The 16,368-nt window shown below is 35.8% G+C and overlaps 1 protein-coding gene across 1 annotated transcript in view; it reads left to right on the top strand.

The window, feature by feature from the left end:
* Window positions 1-16,368, top strand: part of TAF15 (TATA-box binding protein associated factor 15) — a 30,219-nt gene that overhangs the window by 6,195 nt on the left and 7,656 nt on the right. Inside the window, exons 2-9 of the mRNA XM_025996125.2 lie at window positions 588-627; window positions 2,731-2,782; window positions 2,866-2,950; window positions 3,034-3,136; window positions 6,839-7,032; window positions 8,029-8,149; window positions 14,900-14,934; window positions 15,558-15,590. Coding sequence (XP_025851910.1) covers window positions 588-627; window positions 2,731-2,782; window positions 2,866-2,950; window positions 3,034-3,136; window positions 6,839-7,032; window positions 8,029-8,149; window positions 14,900-14,934; window positions 15,558-15,590 — 663 coding nt within the window. The remainder of the gene's footprint in view (window positions 1-587; window positions 628-2,730; window positions 2,783-2,865; window positions 2,951-3,033; window positions 3,137-6,838; window positions 7,033-8,028; window positions 8,150-14,899; window positions 14,935-15,557; window positions 15,591-16,368) is intronic.

Below are 16,368 nucleotides of genomic sequence, written 5' to 3'. Positions count from 1 at the left end.
GCTTTTATTGCTGGAAAGGAAGCGCGAAGCAGGTATTGCTGAGTTGGTGTACCGGTTGGTCAAGTCCTTGGAAGCTTGGTAAAGTTTGGGCTAAACAACTAACTTAGCTGCTTTTACCAAAGTTCAGAGATCTATTAGTTGCTGCTGGCAGCCAAACCAGTCCATTATAGGGGAATGAAGTCTGTTGGGCTGCCGAGGATTCACAAGTCAATGTAATCCTGGGGATTTATCTTGTCAGAGTGTAGCCCACCCCACCCCACACCCCACCCCCCGTTTTTTGGTCTTGATTAGTTTCGGTAGATGTCTTTTTGTATATACAGGTAGCTTGAGTTGTGCTTTTGTTAAAAAAGGATGAATTTTTCTTTGATGGTTATATATTTGTTCACTTGGTTCTTGTGACCATCAGGACACATTTAATAGAGTGCTCTTTTTCAAAGATATAGTTACTGTAAACACAGTAATTTTAACTAGTTTTCTTCTTGTTTCTACTACAATTCCTTACCACATTTCATCTATAAAAGCTAAAGTCAGCCTTTGAGGGAAGCATAATTTTAAATAAGATTTAAAATTCTTTTTATGTGTTTTAGATTCTGGAACTTACGGTCAGTCTGGGGGTGACCAGCAAAGGTAAAGTATACACATTTTAATAATACTATGTAAGAGTAGAACTGAGGGGAAAAAAGATATGTTTAGTCAAGCATTCCTTTTGAGATTTGGTATCTGGATTTCTTAGAGTTAAATGTTAGCTTGTCAAGGGGGAAAGGCCTATGTACATATGTACTAAAACATTTTTTCCTTTTTAAAAAAGCCACTTGAATCTGTAAATACAGGGGCCCCCTAGAGATTAAAACAAATCTCATAGGTATTTTATAATATGTTTTCTTCAGGAAATTTTTAAAATGAAACTATTAAAAAGATTTAAACAATTGAACTATATAACAGGTTCTTTGAGAAAGCATTTCAGGTTATTTTTTTTTAAAGATTTTATTTATTTATTTATTTATTTATTTATTTATTTATTTATTTATTTATTTATTTATTTGACAGAGAGGGAGAGCACAAGCAGGAGGAGTGGCAGGCAGAGGGAGAGGGAGAAGCGGCTTCCTGTGGAGCAGAGAGCCCAATGTGGCACTTGATCCCAGGACTCTGAGATTATGACCTGAGCAGAAGGCAGATGCTTAATCATCTGAGCCACCCAGGCGCCCCAGCATTTCAGTTTTTGATTGTTTATAATATGTTATTTATTTTTCAGAGCAGATTTTCTTTAAGCACTATAATAGAAATGTTGAGCATTTTAAAAGGACTCCTTGCCATGCTTAAAATAAAAAGAAAAGTCTGTTTTTATGTGACTATATGCATGCAGTGGGTTCTTTTACTTGCCAGAAACACAGCCTTCAAGTTACACTATAAATGTTTTTGCATCTCAATGTGAGATATTCAGAATAGCATCTCAGGTGTCTTCTGTCCTCAAGTTTTGATATTCATAAGAACAAAACTGGTTTGACTTACTTTTCTGTTCTCTTAGAGTAGTGCTAACCTCATAATAGGCAACTAGCAAATGTTTATTCAGTGAAATATATTTTATAAAGCTAAATTCTGTTAGCACTTTATAGCTCTAGATTGATAAAAAGATTTTTTTTTTTTGCAAATATTTAGGCGGGGGGGACATATTTTGAGAAAGTTTGTTTCTGACTTGTTAGAATTTACATGCTGTAAAATTAAAGTTCAAATCTGAGGAAGGTAAACTGATTCAGTCAACAAACTATATGCCAGACTGTGTTATGACACTGGAGATACAAGATAATTTCATTCTGTGATAGTACTCTGAAGGAAGATATACATGCTTTTAATTACTGAGGCAGAAATTGGACTTTTAGTGCCTATAGTGCCTTTTCTAGGAATTGAAAGGTAGATTTAAGATGGTGGGAAGAAATTAATCTGTGAAAACATAGCTAATTTGATTAAAGTGTTAACTTAAAAAGTTATTTTTCTGTCTCAGATTTTTTTTTTTTAAATTTTTATTTATTTATGATAGTCACAGAGAGATAGAGAGAGAGGCAGAGACACAGGCAGAGGGAGAAGCAGGCTCCATGCACCGGGAGCCCGACGTGGGATTCGATCCCGGGTCTCCAGGATCGCGCCCTGGGCCAAAGGCAGGCGCCAAACCGCTGCGCCACCCAGGGATCCCCTGTCTCAGATTTTTATTATGGGTCTTGCTTCTATGTAATCACTCCCCACACCCAAGTATAATTCTCTTGAGATTTTCTAGTTCTAACCTAGTTACATTTGTGAAAGATTGTCAAAGCTAAACTTTAGGTGCTTGTTTGGTATTCAAGAGTCTGGGAGTGACTTCATTTATGTCTTAACAGTCTGGTCATCACCTTTCTTTTTTTTTTTTTTTAATTTTTATTTATTTATGATAGTCACAGAGAGAGAGAGAGAGAGAGGCAGAGACACAGGCAGAGGGAGAAGCAGGCTCCATGCACCGGGAGCCCGGCATGGGATTCGATCCTGGGTCTCCAGGATCGTGCCCTGGGCCAAAGGCAGGCGCTAAACCGCTGCGCCACCCAGGGATCCCTGGTCATCACCTTTCAATTTAGACTCTAAAAGACAGACATATTGGCCATTGCTCAGAGGAGAAGCTTGTACAGAGTTGAAAATGAAGATAGGGTTTTTTTTTAAGCTTTTAAGTTCTAGCATATCTCTTTCAAGTACATTTTTCTTTTACAGTTATTCTTCCTATGGAAATCAAGGCAGCCAAGGTTATGGACAAGCACCACAAGTAGGTTAAAATATAAATTGTGCTTTTTTAAATAGTAATTTTAACTAAGTAGAGAATGAAACTTTTATTTACCTAAATTTCAGAGCTATTCTGGCTATGGACAAACTACTGATTCCTCATATGGACAGAACTATGGCGGCTACTCCAGCTATGGACAAAGCCAATCAGGTTCGACTGGTTTGTTAAATTTGCTTTTTTAGAAATTAAAAAATCAGAACATTTACTAAATGGTATATCTTTCCAATCTTTAGGTTATTCACAATCCTACAGTGGTTATGAGAACCAAAAGCAGAGCTCATATGGCCAGCCGTCTTACAATAACCAGGGACAGCAAAACACGGAATCATCAGGAGGGTAAGGAAACAGTAAAAGCACTGAGATTGTATTGGGCAGTGGAAATAACACTTTGGGTATTAAATAGACTTCGCCATCAAACTCCTAGCTTTGCACATTTTTTTCCAGAAAAGTTTTGAAGTATGAATTTCATAGTTTTGTGTTATGAAGAATGTGGAAATTGTCAGCATTGTGGTTTGATTCTTATGAAATGTGTTATTTGTAAAATTACTGTTTAGCTGTATATGAATGCATATGGTTTAAATGTTAAAAAAAATTTGGATTTCTGCTTTATATCTGAGATTAAATAAAAACCTAGGTATACAAGGAGACTTGTCAATGCTTTTATTTCCATTTTATTTTTTTAGCCATTTTAATGTATTACCTTTTCAGAGACAAAAAAATCAAAAAGTGCTAAAACCTGTCCACACATTTCAGATACTCCAAATATGCTTTCTGTGTTAGTATAGGTAGGTGAATATTTACTAACAAGTGTACAGGTTTTATGATTTTCTTTTCTTAATTTTTGTTTTCATTTTATAGTTTTTTTAAAGTTTCAGATATGAGGAGCTTGTTCTTTCTTAAAAATTTTTTTTGAAAGATTTGTATTTATTCATGAGAGATACAGAGAGAGGCAGAGACATAGGCAGAGAGAGAAGCAGGCTCCATGCAGGGAGCCTGATGTGGGACTTGACCCTGGAACTCCAGGATCATGCCCTGGGCCAAAGGCAGGTGCTTAACCACTGAGCCACCCAGGCATCCCTTTTTAAGAAATTTTTTAATTAGTTTTTTAAAATTGTGCTTTGCATTTTGTGAAATGCTTTTGCATTCTCTGATTTAATTGATACTTGACCACTATGAGAGTGTGTCAGTAATTATCCCCATTTTGTAGAGGTTAAAGAGAAGTTAAGATTATGTATTTTATTAAGTTACATAGCTAAAAAATTATGCAAAAACTGAGGTCATAAGTTATTCTCTCTGCAGTGAAAAAAATTATTCTAAGTGAAATCAGTTAAATAAAAGCATTGGGGAAAGATTTATGAGATCATGTCAGTCTTACAGATACGAGAGTGTTTTGAAAAGTAGAGTGTGGAGTACAAATGTAGGGAATAATTCTCAGCATGTTATGTCAAAACAACTCTTTAAGTCCTGTTGGTTAGTTTTAAATTTAGGAGAGTCCTTTTATAAGGATGTGTTTTTGGAAGCATGACATGTTAAGTGCGGACCAAAGAGAAGTTTTAGATTTGGTTTGACAACCATTTTATTTTTTTAATTTAATTTTATTTTATTTATTTATTTATTTTTTTAATTTTTTATTTATTTATGATAGTCACAGAGAGAGAGAGAGAGGCAGAGACACAGGCGGAGGGAGAAGCAGGCTCCATGCACCGGGAGCCTGACGTGGGATTCGATCCCGGGTCTCCAGGATTGCGCCCTGGGCCAAAGGCAGGCGCCAAACCGCGGCGCCACCCAGGGATCCCTTATTTTTTTAATTTTAAGTTTTTATTATTTATTTTTACATTTTTTAAAAATTTATTTGAGAGACAGTATGTATGTATGGATGCAAATGGGGAAGAGGCAGAGGAATAGGGAGAGAGAATCTCAAGCAGGGTCCTCACTGAGTGTGAAGCCCACTATGGGGCTCCATCTTGTGACTCTGAGACGCTTAAGTGACTGAGCCATCCAGGTGCCCCTAATTTTTTTTTTTTTTTTTTACAATTTTATTTTATTGCAAGATTTTATTAGAGAGAGAGTGAGCATGAACAGGGAGAGGGACAGAGAGAAGCCGACTCCCCACTGGGCAGAGAGACTGATAACAGGCTCCACCCTGGGATCACGACCTGAGCTGAAGGCAACACTTAACTGAGCTACCGAGGCACCTCTTGACAACCATTTTAAAGTGACGGGCTAGGGTTCTGGCCACTGATGTGATGTGCTTTGGGCAGGGAGTTCGGGGAACATAGTGATCTTTATTTATTATATTGCTCTGATCATCTGATGTGGAATAAGATGTGACTTAAGTTATGAGACTTTTTGTTCCCTTTCTTTAAAAGTAAACATTAGAACTCAAATTCAATTAAATGTTCTTTTCAACATTCCCATCCTGATAACAGGCAAATTAATAGTTGTATTGCTTAAAACATACTTAGAAATTTCTTTTTGAATTGCTAGAGATAGGAAAGCAGTCTCATTTTTTGGTAGACTAGTTTCACATAAAAAATGGCATCACAAAGCAAGTTCCTTCCTCTAAAAGGAATTATCTGAATGATAATGATAAGTTCCTTTTTTTTTTTTTTTAAGATTTTGTTTTAAGTAATCTCTTCCCCCCACATGGGGCTCATACCCACAATCCCAAGATAAAAGTTTCATGCTTCACTGATTAAGCCAGCCAGGCACCACTTATTGTTTTCTGAAATTTATCATTGAAGATATTTAGGAGAATTTACCAATGGTTCTAAAGATAATTATAAGAAAATAGTACCCAAAATATTATGAGATAACATTGTTAAAAATTAAGTGATAGAGAGCCTTTTAATATAACTGTTAAAAGGACTCAGGACTTGGGGTTCCTGGGTGGCTCAGTCAGTTAAGCGTCTGCCTTAGGCTCGGGTCATGATCCCAGGGTCCTGGGGTTGAGCCCCACATCACTTTCCCTGCTCAGCAGCGGGGAATCTGTTCCTTCTCCCTCTGCCCTCTTCTCCCTCCTCCCCCCGCTCGTGCTCTTGCTCTCAAATAAATAAATAAAATCTTAAAAGGACTTAGCACTTGTGATATATTTGTTTAAAGAATGAGATATATTACTGTGCTTTGTGGCATCTTTAGTTTTTTTTTTTTTTAATTCAAGGGAATGGTAAAAGCCATAGTGAGTTTTTTGCTTGACTAATGTTTTCAAAGGTCCATGTGGTTTGTGTCATACTATGGAACCTCTTCAATGATGGTGAAATGGAATTGTTTGAAGGTCATTCCATTGCTGATAAGGAGATTTTGTAGATAAAATAACTAAATGATTTGGTCCGTCCAGAAAGTGGTATTAGGGGCGCCTGGGTGGTTTAGTTGGTTAAGTATCTGACTCTTGGGCAGCCCCGGTGGCGCAGTGGTTTAGCGCTGCCTGCAGCCCGGGGCGAGATCCTGGGGACCCTGGATGGAGTCCCACATCGGGCTCCCTGCATGGTGCCTGCTTCTCCTTCTGCCTGTGTCTCTGCCTCTCTCTCTCTCTGTGTCTCTATGAATAAATAAATAAAATCTTAAAAAAAAAAAAAAAGTATCTGACTCTTGATTTTGGCTCAGGTCATGATCTCAGGGTTGTGAGATCCAGCTCTGTGTTGGGCTCTGTGCTTAGTGGGAATCTGCTTCAGATTCTCTTTCCTGCTCTGCCCTTCCCCCTTGCATTCTCTTTCTCTCTAGCAAATAAATACATCTTTTTTTTTTTTTTTTTTTTTTTTATTCATGAGAAACACAGAGAGGCAGAGACATAGGCAGATGGAGAAGCAGGCTCCCCACAAAGGATCCCGATTTGGGACTCGATCCAGCATCCCAGGATCACGCCCTGGGCCAAAGGCAGACGCCCTCCACTGAGCCACCCAGGTGTCGCTACATCTTTTTTTTTTTTTTTAAATAGTATTAAATATGATTGAGGTCAGCCTGGTCAGGTCTCTTGATCTCAGTCGATTTACTACAGTGAACATAATTATATAAAATTTCAAATTCTTGATTTCTGTTTAGCCAAGGTGGAAGAGCGCCTTCATATGACCAGTCAGACTATGGTCAACAAGATTCGTATGACCAACAGTCAGGCTATGACCAACATCAAGGTTCATATGATGAGCAGTCAAATTATGGTCCACAGCATGATTCCTATAATCAAAATCAGCAGTCCTACCATTCACAAAGGGATAATTACAGCCACCACACACAAGGTATGATATAATGACCTTTTGTTCTTTTTTCCCCTCAGAGAATTGTGTTGAGTTTTGGATTAAAAGACCTACATGGGATTTCAACTGTTTATAAAAATTCAGAGTGCCCTTAAATATATGTGCTTCTGGTACAGCCATCAAAGCTATTTTATTAGATTTCTATTTCTGAACTTCTCAGACTCCCAAAGGTCATGTGACTTTTTGATAACTGATGACATGAATTTCATTTGTTGCGTTAATAACTGATTGTTTGATGATGTTGCTCCTACCATTTGTTTTGATGGTGGTATACTTTATTTAGGGAAATTATGATTCTGTATTAGCCTTCTCTCACCTCATCTAAGAAGGACCAGCCATTCTATAACTTGTTTTCTTACAGCCCTTGGAATATACTACTGATACTTAGAAATCTGTCCATGTCATGGAAGTGAATGCTTCAGGGGACATAAGTCCTGTCTTAACTCATTTATCCCTTCACTGCCTAGTATAGGGCCTGGTTCATAGTTGTTTAATAATATTTGTTGAATAAGTGAATGAGTAAAAGTGGAAGCTCATTCACCGAATATCTTCAGTGAATATAGTCTCTGAATATGTCTCAGAAAATCCAATTATTTCTTGTCCATGCTTGACTTATATTTAAGTATTTTTGAGGTGAAGGAATAACTTTTAAGATTTGGGCTATGCTTTTCATCTAATTATTAAGAATTTGTACCTAATGTTGTACTGGAACTCAACTACTTTTTATCATCCATGACATCAAGCGGTGATATCCATGTCACCGTTTTGCTATCTGACCATAGCAGAATGGAATTTGACACAGATATAATTCTCAAACATATTTAATTCTAGGTGGTTCTGAGTTCTGCATACATGTGCCATTTTCCAAAGGGTATAATATGTGACCTAAAGAGCCATTTAAGTTTATGTTACGGGAAGCCTTTGTCAGAAATGACAATGGTTACTTATTCATGTGTATATTATTTTTTCTTTTTGTAGATGACCGTCGTGATGTGAGTAGGTATGGAGAAGATAATAGAGGATATGGCGGGTCACAGGGAGGAGGTAGAGGGCGTGGGGGATATGACAAGGATGGAAGAGGTCCTATGACAGGATCAAGGTAAGTATTTAAGTATAGGTGCCTACATTTCTTCTCTTTCTTTTATCAATTAAAAAAAAATTTTATTGTTTTACTTAGCTGGTTTGATTCCAGCATCTGATTCAGTTAAGAGGCCTAAATAAAATAGATTATGTTGTAGAGAAGAAGGCAGAAATTCAAAATTTATTTTCAGTCTTAAGATGTCACATAAATTACCTCAGAATAGGCTATACTAGCAGTTCGTTTATGTGGTGTATATTAAACACCAGTGGGGAAAATTCCCCTGTTATGGTTGTGATTAAACCACTTAACTATGTTTCTCCTGCCAGAGCTATAGAGTCTAAATTCCTTTAAAAGATGACTCTGAGAAATCCAAGTATATTATATGTAAAACATAAAAAAAGGTAAGTTAATTTTAGATTGGAGTGCAGAGAGGCTATTCCTTAATCTTGAATCCCCTTGGGAAGGGAAAATATTAGGAGGCAATATCAGATATATAAAGGTGGGGTTGGCAAATGAGAAAGATTTTATGTAATTAAACTATTTTGTCTCCCTTCTAAGTAAATAATTATTGAAATAATTAGTGCAGCATCACCTCACATAGTGTATTTTGTTCAGACTAAGCTATGGAAAAGATGACTTTAATTCAGTTTTTCTTTTCCCCGTTGCTAGTATTATCAGGTTTTGGGACTTAATTTTGGCATATGTCATGAAAGCTGGTTACAAAATCACTTTTAAATATATTTGTAAATCTAGCACTTTGGTCCGAAAAACAAGAATGAAAAAATAATTGACATTTGTTGTCCTCAGTTGAGGTTTGCAGGTTACAAATTAATGTGTAAAATGCACAGGCTTAAAAGATAATTTGTGTTCCTTGGGAATTGAAATTGTTAGTGGCTTGTTAACTGACACTTGATAACATATCAGTACCAGTTCACTCTTTTGCTCCTTAGGGACTGCCTGTCCCCTGAGATGAACTGAGAAACAAAACCAGTTACATACAGCACTGTTACTTCAAGTGAGCCAGGAATTGGATCACAGACTTGTATTTTTCTGTGTTTAGTGTACGGTACTTTGATTTTATGGCAAAACTAAAGCCTAAACATATTTGGTAAACTTTTATAAAAGTCCTTTGGTTGATAGCCAAAGTCACTTTACAGTATATAAATATATTATTGTATGCTCTTCATTATCAAAGTGAGCAGCCTGCCATCATGTGGATATAAATGAACAATGTAAAGTGACATGGTGCTCACTTTCTACTTAATAGCCTCATTCACATCCCAGACAGAATCCCAAACAAGATAGCCAACAGGTATATTTAATTTTCCAGTTAAATGTTTTAGATAATTGGCTTCTTGGGAATGCTGTATGTTTTATAGTATATTGTAGGTTTAATTTTCTTCATAAGGAAATTATATCCTATCAATTATTTATTAAATTCCGATTGTGAGAGTGGTAGAACCCACTTTTCAGGAAGAGGGGGAGGGTAGGGAAATCTTTATTTTTTTTATTTTTTATTTTTTTGGGAAATCTTGAAAAAAACATTTTCATGAGAGATCACTCATCTTAGAGATTTGAAAGGACCTTGAATGAATCTCCTAATAAAAGAGAGAAGATCCATACCTTAACCATCTTGAGAGTTGCATTTTTAATAACTTTTATAACCTCCTTGGCGTCCTATTTCAGTATAATTTCAGTATGACTTTTGGTCTAGATACTTGATCATGAACTAAGCTTTTGATTTTCAGATGGTTTTATTTAGCCTTAGAACCTCCTCACACATTATCTTATGCAGAAGCCCACTATATATTAGGTCAAAATGATACTGATCTGGTTCAGGGTAAGACTGGGGAGGGTGTCTTGCCCAATTGCTATCTATACCCTATTCTGCCCCTCCACCCAAGCCAAAAAATGGGATGTTCATGAAAGGCCTTTTTAAGGAATCCATGTTGATGATGATATGATGATTCTCTATATTGGGCTGGTAAATTTTTTATGTGAAAGGCCATGTAGTAAATATTTTAGGCTTTTTGGGCCATAAGATTTCTGTTATAACTGCTCACCTCTGCTCTTATAGCACCAAAGTAGCCATAGACAATATATAAATAAACATGGTTGTTTTCCAGTAAAACTTCATTTATGCATATGGAAATTTGAAGTTCGTATAATTTTCACATGTCACAGTATGTTACTCAAGATGTGTTTTTTAGCTTATTTATATGGGTAAAGTATTTTTAATTAGAGTAAAAATGCTCAGTTTCAGAATTTTTTTTCCCCACAGTTGGTTTTACATTTAAGTACCAAAAATATCCAAACATTTTTTGTTAGTCTTCATCAACACTCCCATTTGTGTTTCTAATCATCTTATTTAAAAAATTATATCAAGGTTTTGAAAATATAATCCTTTCAGGGCTGTTTGAAGAATACCTGACATTAGTTAGGTTTCTATTTAAAGAAGAAGGGGTATAGTTTGTGGGTGAGGGTGGGATACATGGTACAAGGATGGGACATTCTTAGACTCAAGTCGTATGATTGCTTGGCTGGAGGAAGAACACAGACCAGAAGGAAGCTGTCAGGTTTCCAAATATGAAAGAAAAATGTGTGAAAATTATAGGGACTCTAGGAAACAATGTTTCTCTTTGAAAAAGCAGTTGTAGCAAAAAGATTCACTTTCTGATTGTCATCTAAAATTGATCACTGGCCTCTTAGTGGACTAGAAGTTTAAGGTTATAAGTTCTCTCAGTGTTTTTAACTTCAGCATTGGGATGAATGCATTGCAGAATTGCCAGAATTCTATAGATAATCATTTTTCATGATGAAATAACCAAGTTACGTAGCTCTTTTCAGGCTTTAATATCTTAAGCCTAAAATAGTCATCTTGAATTTTGAGTGTCTTCTTTCAAGAGTTTTTGATTAGTTCCATTTAAATTGTGTACATGTTGCAGTGATAGTCTAGAACAGCACTGCCCAATAGAAAGGTAATATGGATCACAAATGTGAGCTACATATATGACTTTAAATTTTTTAGTAGACACATTAAAAAAACATAAGCAGGTAAAATCAGTTTTAATAATGTTTTACTTAATCTAACATACCCAAAGTATTTTAGCATATGATCAGTATAAAAATTACTGAGGTATTGTACATTGGCTTTTTCATAAAAAGACTTCAAAATCCATTTTGTATTTTATATTTTGAGTACATCTCAATTGTGGCTAATGAATACTGTATTGGACATGTAGCTCTAGAATGAAAGATTTCTTGGCTTCTTGAAATGTGGGTAAATGTTGAATCTAGAGAGCCTTTTTACCACACATAAAGATATGGGAGGAAATAAGACATAAATACAGCTACTGTAAAAAATGATATTTAGGGCAGCCCGGGTGGCTCAATGGTTTAGAGCCACCTTCAGGCCAGGGCGTGATTCTGGAGACCCGGCATCGAGTCCCATGTCAGGCTCCCTGCATGGAGCCTGCTTCTCCCTCTGCCTTTGTCTCTGCCTCTCTCTCTCTCTGTCTCTCTCTCTCTCTCTCTCTCTCTCTCTCTGTCTCTCATGAATAAATAAAATCTTAAAAAGAAAAGAATGATATTTAAATCCATTGAGTCATTTACATTTGGAATTAACGTTAGTCTTCTTTGCACCCAAAAAATTGTATTTTGGATTTACTACTATGAAGATTCAACATAGCATGGTTTGTTTTTTTTGACTGATATTTTCTAATTTTTAGGTAAGTCCCTTTTTCTCTCTAGGTAATAGAGTTTCTTGGAACAAATATTTCTGTATTGTCCTTTTACTCATTTGGCAGTTTAAGTTCTTGAATAGATATATTTAGATTTTTTTTTAAATGAAAGATTCAGAGTAGAGATTCTGTCAAAGAACTTTTTCTTGACAAGCACCTGAAATTAGATGACCATTTTCTACTTTAAATATGTAATACTGTACCAATGAGAGAACCCTCAGCCTACCTTAGAGTAGGCTTTGAACTTGGGATAACAATTTCTGTTGTTAAGTCAAGAATACATAGTTGGTTTTCTTATGCAGGGAACACTCAGCCATACATTTAAGTATGTTTAATCTCTGAATAGCTCTACTACTTCACCTTAAAATAAAATGTTCTTACTTCAGGAACTCTTTATGTATACAAGGTTGCTGCTTTTTCTGAGAGGAAGACAAATTATTGTGACAACATATTGACCCACATGTTCTGTATCTTCGTTGTCTTAATTGGCTAATGAAGCCTCAACTTGGTTTATGGAAAAGGGACTTGTAACCTGACTGCAGGTTTGAAAGATTCTTAACCACAGGTCCATCTCTTGTTAAATATTTAATAGTGAGTTGTACTTGAGGTTTATTCAGTGTATTTAATATAATATATTTACTTATAAGGGGTTGTATTATAGCCAGTTAATAAAGAATTTCTTAGTAAGTGAAGAGAAAAATGATTGAAACGTTGAAACTTGAGAAAGCTTCGTATAGTGTTGTAGATTATCTAGACTGGTGTCTCTCAAACTTTACATATGAATTCCTTGGGGATCTTACTAAAAGTGCAGATTCTGATTCAGTAGGTATGGAGTGAGGCCTGAGATACTGTTCTTTGAGATTCTTCCAGACTCTGCCTATGCTACTACCCCCTGGACCACCCTTTGAGTAGCAAGAATGTAAATCCTTATTTTGTGAAGGAGGAAACTAGCCTAGGGAGAATTACTGACTCGCCCAATTTTTCAAGATTGATTAGTAATAATAAAGATTATACCCTGAGTTTATTAGTTTGAAGACTAGTACTTTTTCAAATGCACTATGATGTTTTCATATATTTATGGCCATTGTGTTGAAATCTTCAGCTGCTGTATTTTCAAAGGTAATGCTCAAATGAAGGTGAATTAAGTTAAAATATTATATGGAGAAATAGGAAACAATAAACCTATTCAAATGTTATTTGCTTTATAGCACTTTTATTTTGCAGTGGTATGTCCTTTTTTTATTGTTCAAAGTTCTATTGCTGGCCAGAATAGAAATTATAGGAATTAGGGGATGTATGCGGTTGCATATTTTCTCTCCACTGTGGCCAGATAAACAGTTTGGTACTTGGTTTAAGATGACAGCAAAATAAATAAGAGGTATCTTTTCCAGCACTTGTGAAAATTTCCTATTTAAAAAATCTGCTTTATCCTGGGGACTTTAACCTCTTGACAGGAATACAGGCTTAATAGTTTCATTAGTTTTTTCCTCATTATTTTTTGAGTTTTCATGATCATCTTTGAAGAAATCTGAGATACAGTGGTTTCTAATAATGAGATTTTTAGCAGATCAATCTCAACTCTTTTGTTTTCCTTTCTTAAAAGAGTTAAGCAGTTAGAGACAGGTCATTTAGAAGTGTAGGAAGAGCTTGAGTACTGCTCTGAAAGAGGCATCGTAGAGACTCAATAGGAAGCTATATGTATATAAAGGACCTGAGTTTTATATTGTCTGCATAGTCTTGACGTAGCCTTATTCTCCTTTATAGTCTTCCGGAAGTTAAAATTAATAACAAGATGCACGTGTCTATACCTAAGCTGGTTGCAAAGGGAGATTTTATATCAAGGTAGTAGAATAGACTTATAAAAGAAGACTGCTTTGCTTTCTCATTTAGTTAGAACGGTTTTTCTCAGGATTGTTCAGAAAAGCCATCTATCTTAGAGGCTAGAGAGGGTTATCATTATTATAGGAGAGGCTTTTAGCATTGAAGAGACATTAGTGTATTGGATTAGTTTCTTGGATTATGGTAGAAGATGGTTAATAGTAGTAGAATTAGATGTCACCATCTGAAAGCTAGGTGTTTTTATTTCGATGACAGCAGGTGAGTCTTAGAGGATTACTTAGTTCAGGAAAGAGAAACAAGCTTTTAATGTAGTATTTAAACAGTTTCGTGATAAGAGAGATCTTAGATTTCTTACATAGATTTATTTTTTTTTAGTCTTACCTAGATTTATGCTCACAAGGACCACTGACTTACCTGGCAGTGGAAATTTGCCAAATAGAGTCATTTTCTTTTGGGCAGCTGCGATATTGGAGTATGTTGCATTCTGTCTCTGATATGGTCTACTGATTGGCATGAATCTCAGTAGCTCTTACGTGAGGAGATCTAGTATGTTATAGTGGGTATAGAGTAGAAGGGCAGTTTTAAGTTACGCTTGCTTTTCGTGCTCATTTTATCAGATTTCGGAATGATTTGAGACTTTTTAAGACTACTTTCATTCAGGCTCACTTTCGTGTGTATTTGTACCTCACTTTTTTCTTCATCTCATAAAACTCACAGTTTGGTATCACAGTAGAACATACTACTAAAGTTTTTGCCTCCCTTTCTGCTATCAGAATCTTAACCTAGTTTTGTATTGTTCTTCTAGTCTTTTTCTTTTTTCCTCATATTTAAAAAAATATCCCTGTTGGAAAGAATGTTTGCTTCAGTTTACCATTTTTCATTCTGTGCCTCCAGCTTTTAAGTTATATGAATAGTATCCCTTTGGCTTGGGGTTGGGAAGATTAAAATGAGAGTATATGAGATATATTCTGTAGTAAGCTTGAAAAGGCACCCTTGGAAATAGATTCTTGGGAAAACACTTAGGTGGAAACAACATTTTGGAGTCTATGAAATGGAATTTACTGGAAAGTTAGAGGTGCTACTGTTTCCCTAGGCGCTCTGCTTGTGACAGTTAAGTGTAGATTGAGCCCAGGGCTCAGCACATTAGAGACTTAAGGAAGAAATCATTTCTTCAATTTTTCCTCTGCAGTGGTGGTGACCGCGGTGGCTTCAAAAATTTTGGTGGTAAGTGCTGAGTATCCCAAAATGTTTCAGTGGAAATGCTATATAAACCTAAAAGCCACCAATATCCCGCAGACGCAGTCTAAACCCTTTCTTACTCTGTTGAGGCTGGTGTGTGTTGTGTGCTTAAAAAAAAAATTTATATATATACACGTATATATATATCAAAGAAAACATTAAAAAGCCAAAGTTGATCTCAAACAGTCCAATGGGTTTCTGCACAGTGAATTTGCATGAAAGAGTCTGTGGTGACCGATGAATGAGACTTCCACTGGATTTTGACAATAACATTTTTAAATAAAGGTAGCTGACATGGTGTTGTTAAATTATTAGGGTTTTCCAATCAGCCTTCACAACCAGAGCTTAACCAAAGTGATACTAGTATAATGCCAAAGTGGCGGTACCGTCTGGGACAAGTTTAAGGAAATAATTGACTTTCATCTTGATTTCTTAAACTTAATAAAACTTAATTTATATATTTACTTTGTAAATCTGTGATGGTTGACTTTCAAGGATTTTGGAACTATTGACTTTTCATGCCTTGGTTTTTATTACTAGTTTTTCATGATTTCTAATGAGTTGCCTTAAATAGCTTTTTTTTTTCTTTTTCTTTTCCTTTCCCTTAGGTCACAGGGATTATGGACCCAGACCAGATGCTGGTAAGGTTTATGGTAGTTTGTGACTTGCCATTAAGAGAACATTAGTTTTCCAACTTTTCAAGGGAAAAGTGTGTGTGTTTGGAGGAGTTAGGACAGGAGGAAGATTATGGAGGAGTTAGGGCAGGAGGAAGATTTAATTTGATAGTGCTTCCGGAATTGGGGAGCTACACTTCTGAAAATATACCAGAAAGAAAAATTCAGGGAAATTGATTGGAAAGTTTGCTGGGAAGATTGCTATGTTTGTGGTTTCCCATGCTCTGCTTTTTCTTTTGTGAAGAAATACTTGATCTTGTATTGCTAATTAACATTGCTTATTTAAATATTACAGATCAGATTTGAGAGAGTTGATAATCATTGGGAATTTGAAGTAGAAAAACTATGAGTATGAAAACATTACATCAATTGGTAGTCTGCTTAGAGGGCTTAAGAAACAATTCATACGTGGGGAGAATTGTCTTACTCTGGGCAGAGTCACAAATTTCATATGGCTTTTATTTTTAAATGAAATTTAAGGCTACCTGGAGCCTTTTGGAAGTTATGATTTAGATATTAAAATTCTATTTGAGCCAAAAAATTTTAATATATTGAAATCAGAACTTTTGTTTTTATTAAGATGCCAAAGTATTCTATATGGATGGCAATTTCTGAATTATCCCTTGATGGACTGAATTTTTGTACATCTTTCTTACTTTGTTGTACTAATCCAAAAGTGTGCGTGTAAGGTAAGGTGTGTGACAAGGTGCCCCTACCCTCTGGTATATACAAAGCTTATGCAATG

Source organism: Vulpes vulpes, chromosome 2 (assembly GCF_048418805.1).
Source record: "Vulpes vulpes isolate BD-2025 chromosome 2, VulVul3, whole genome shotgun sequence".
NCBI classification, from domain to species: domain Eukaryota; kingdom Metazoa; phylum Chordata; class Mammalia; order Carnivora; family Canidae; genus Vulpes; species Vulpes vulpes.
This window is presented reverse-complemented; position numbering and strand designations above follow the sequence as displayed.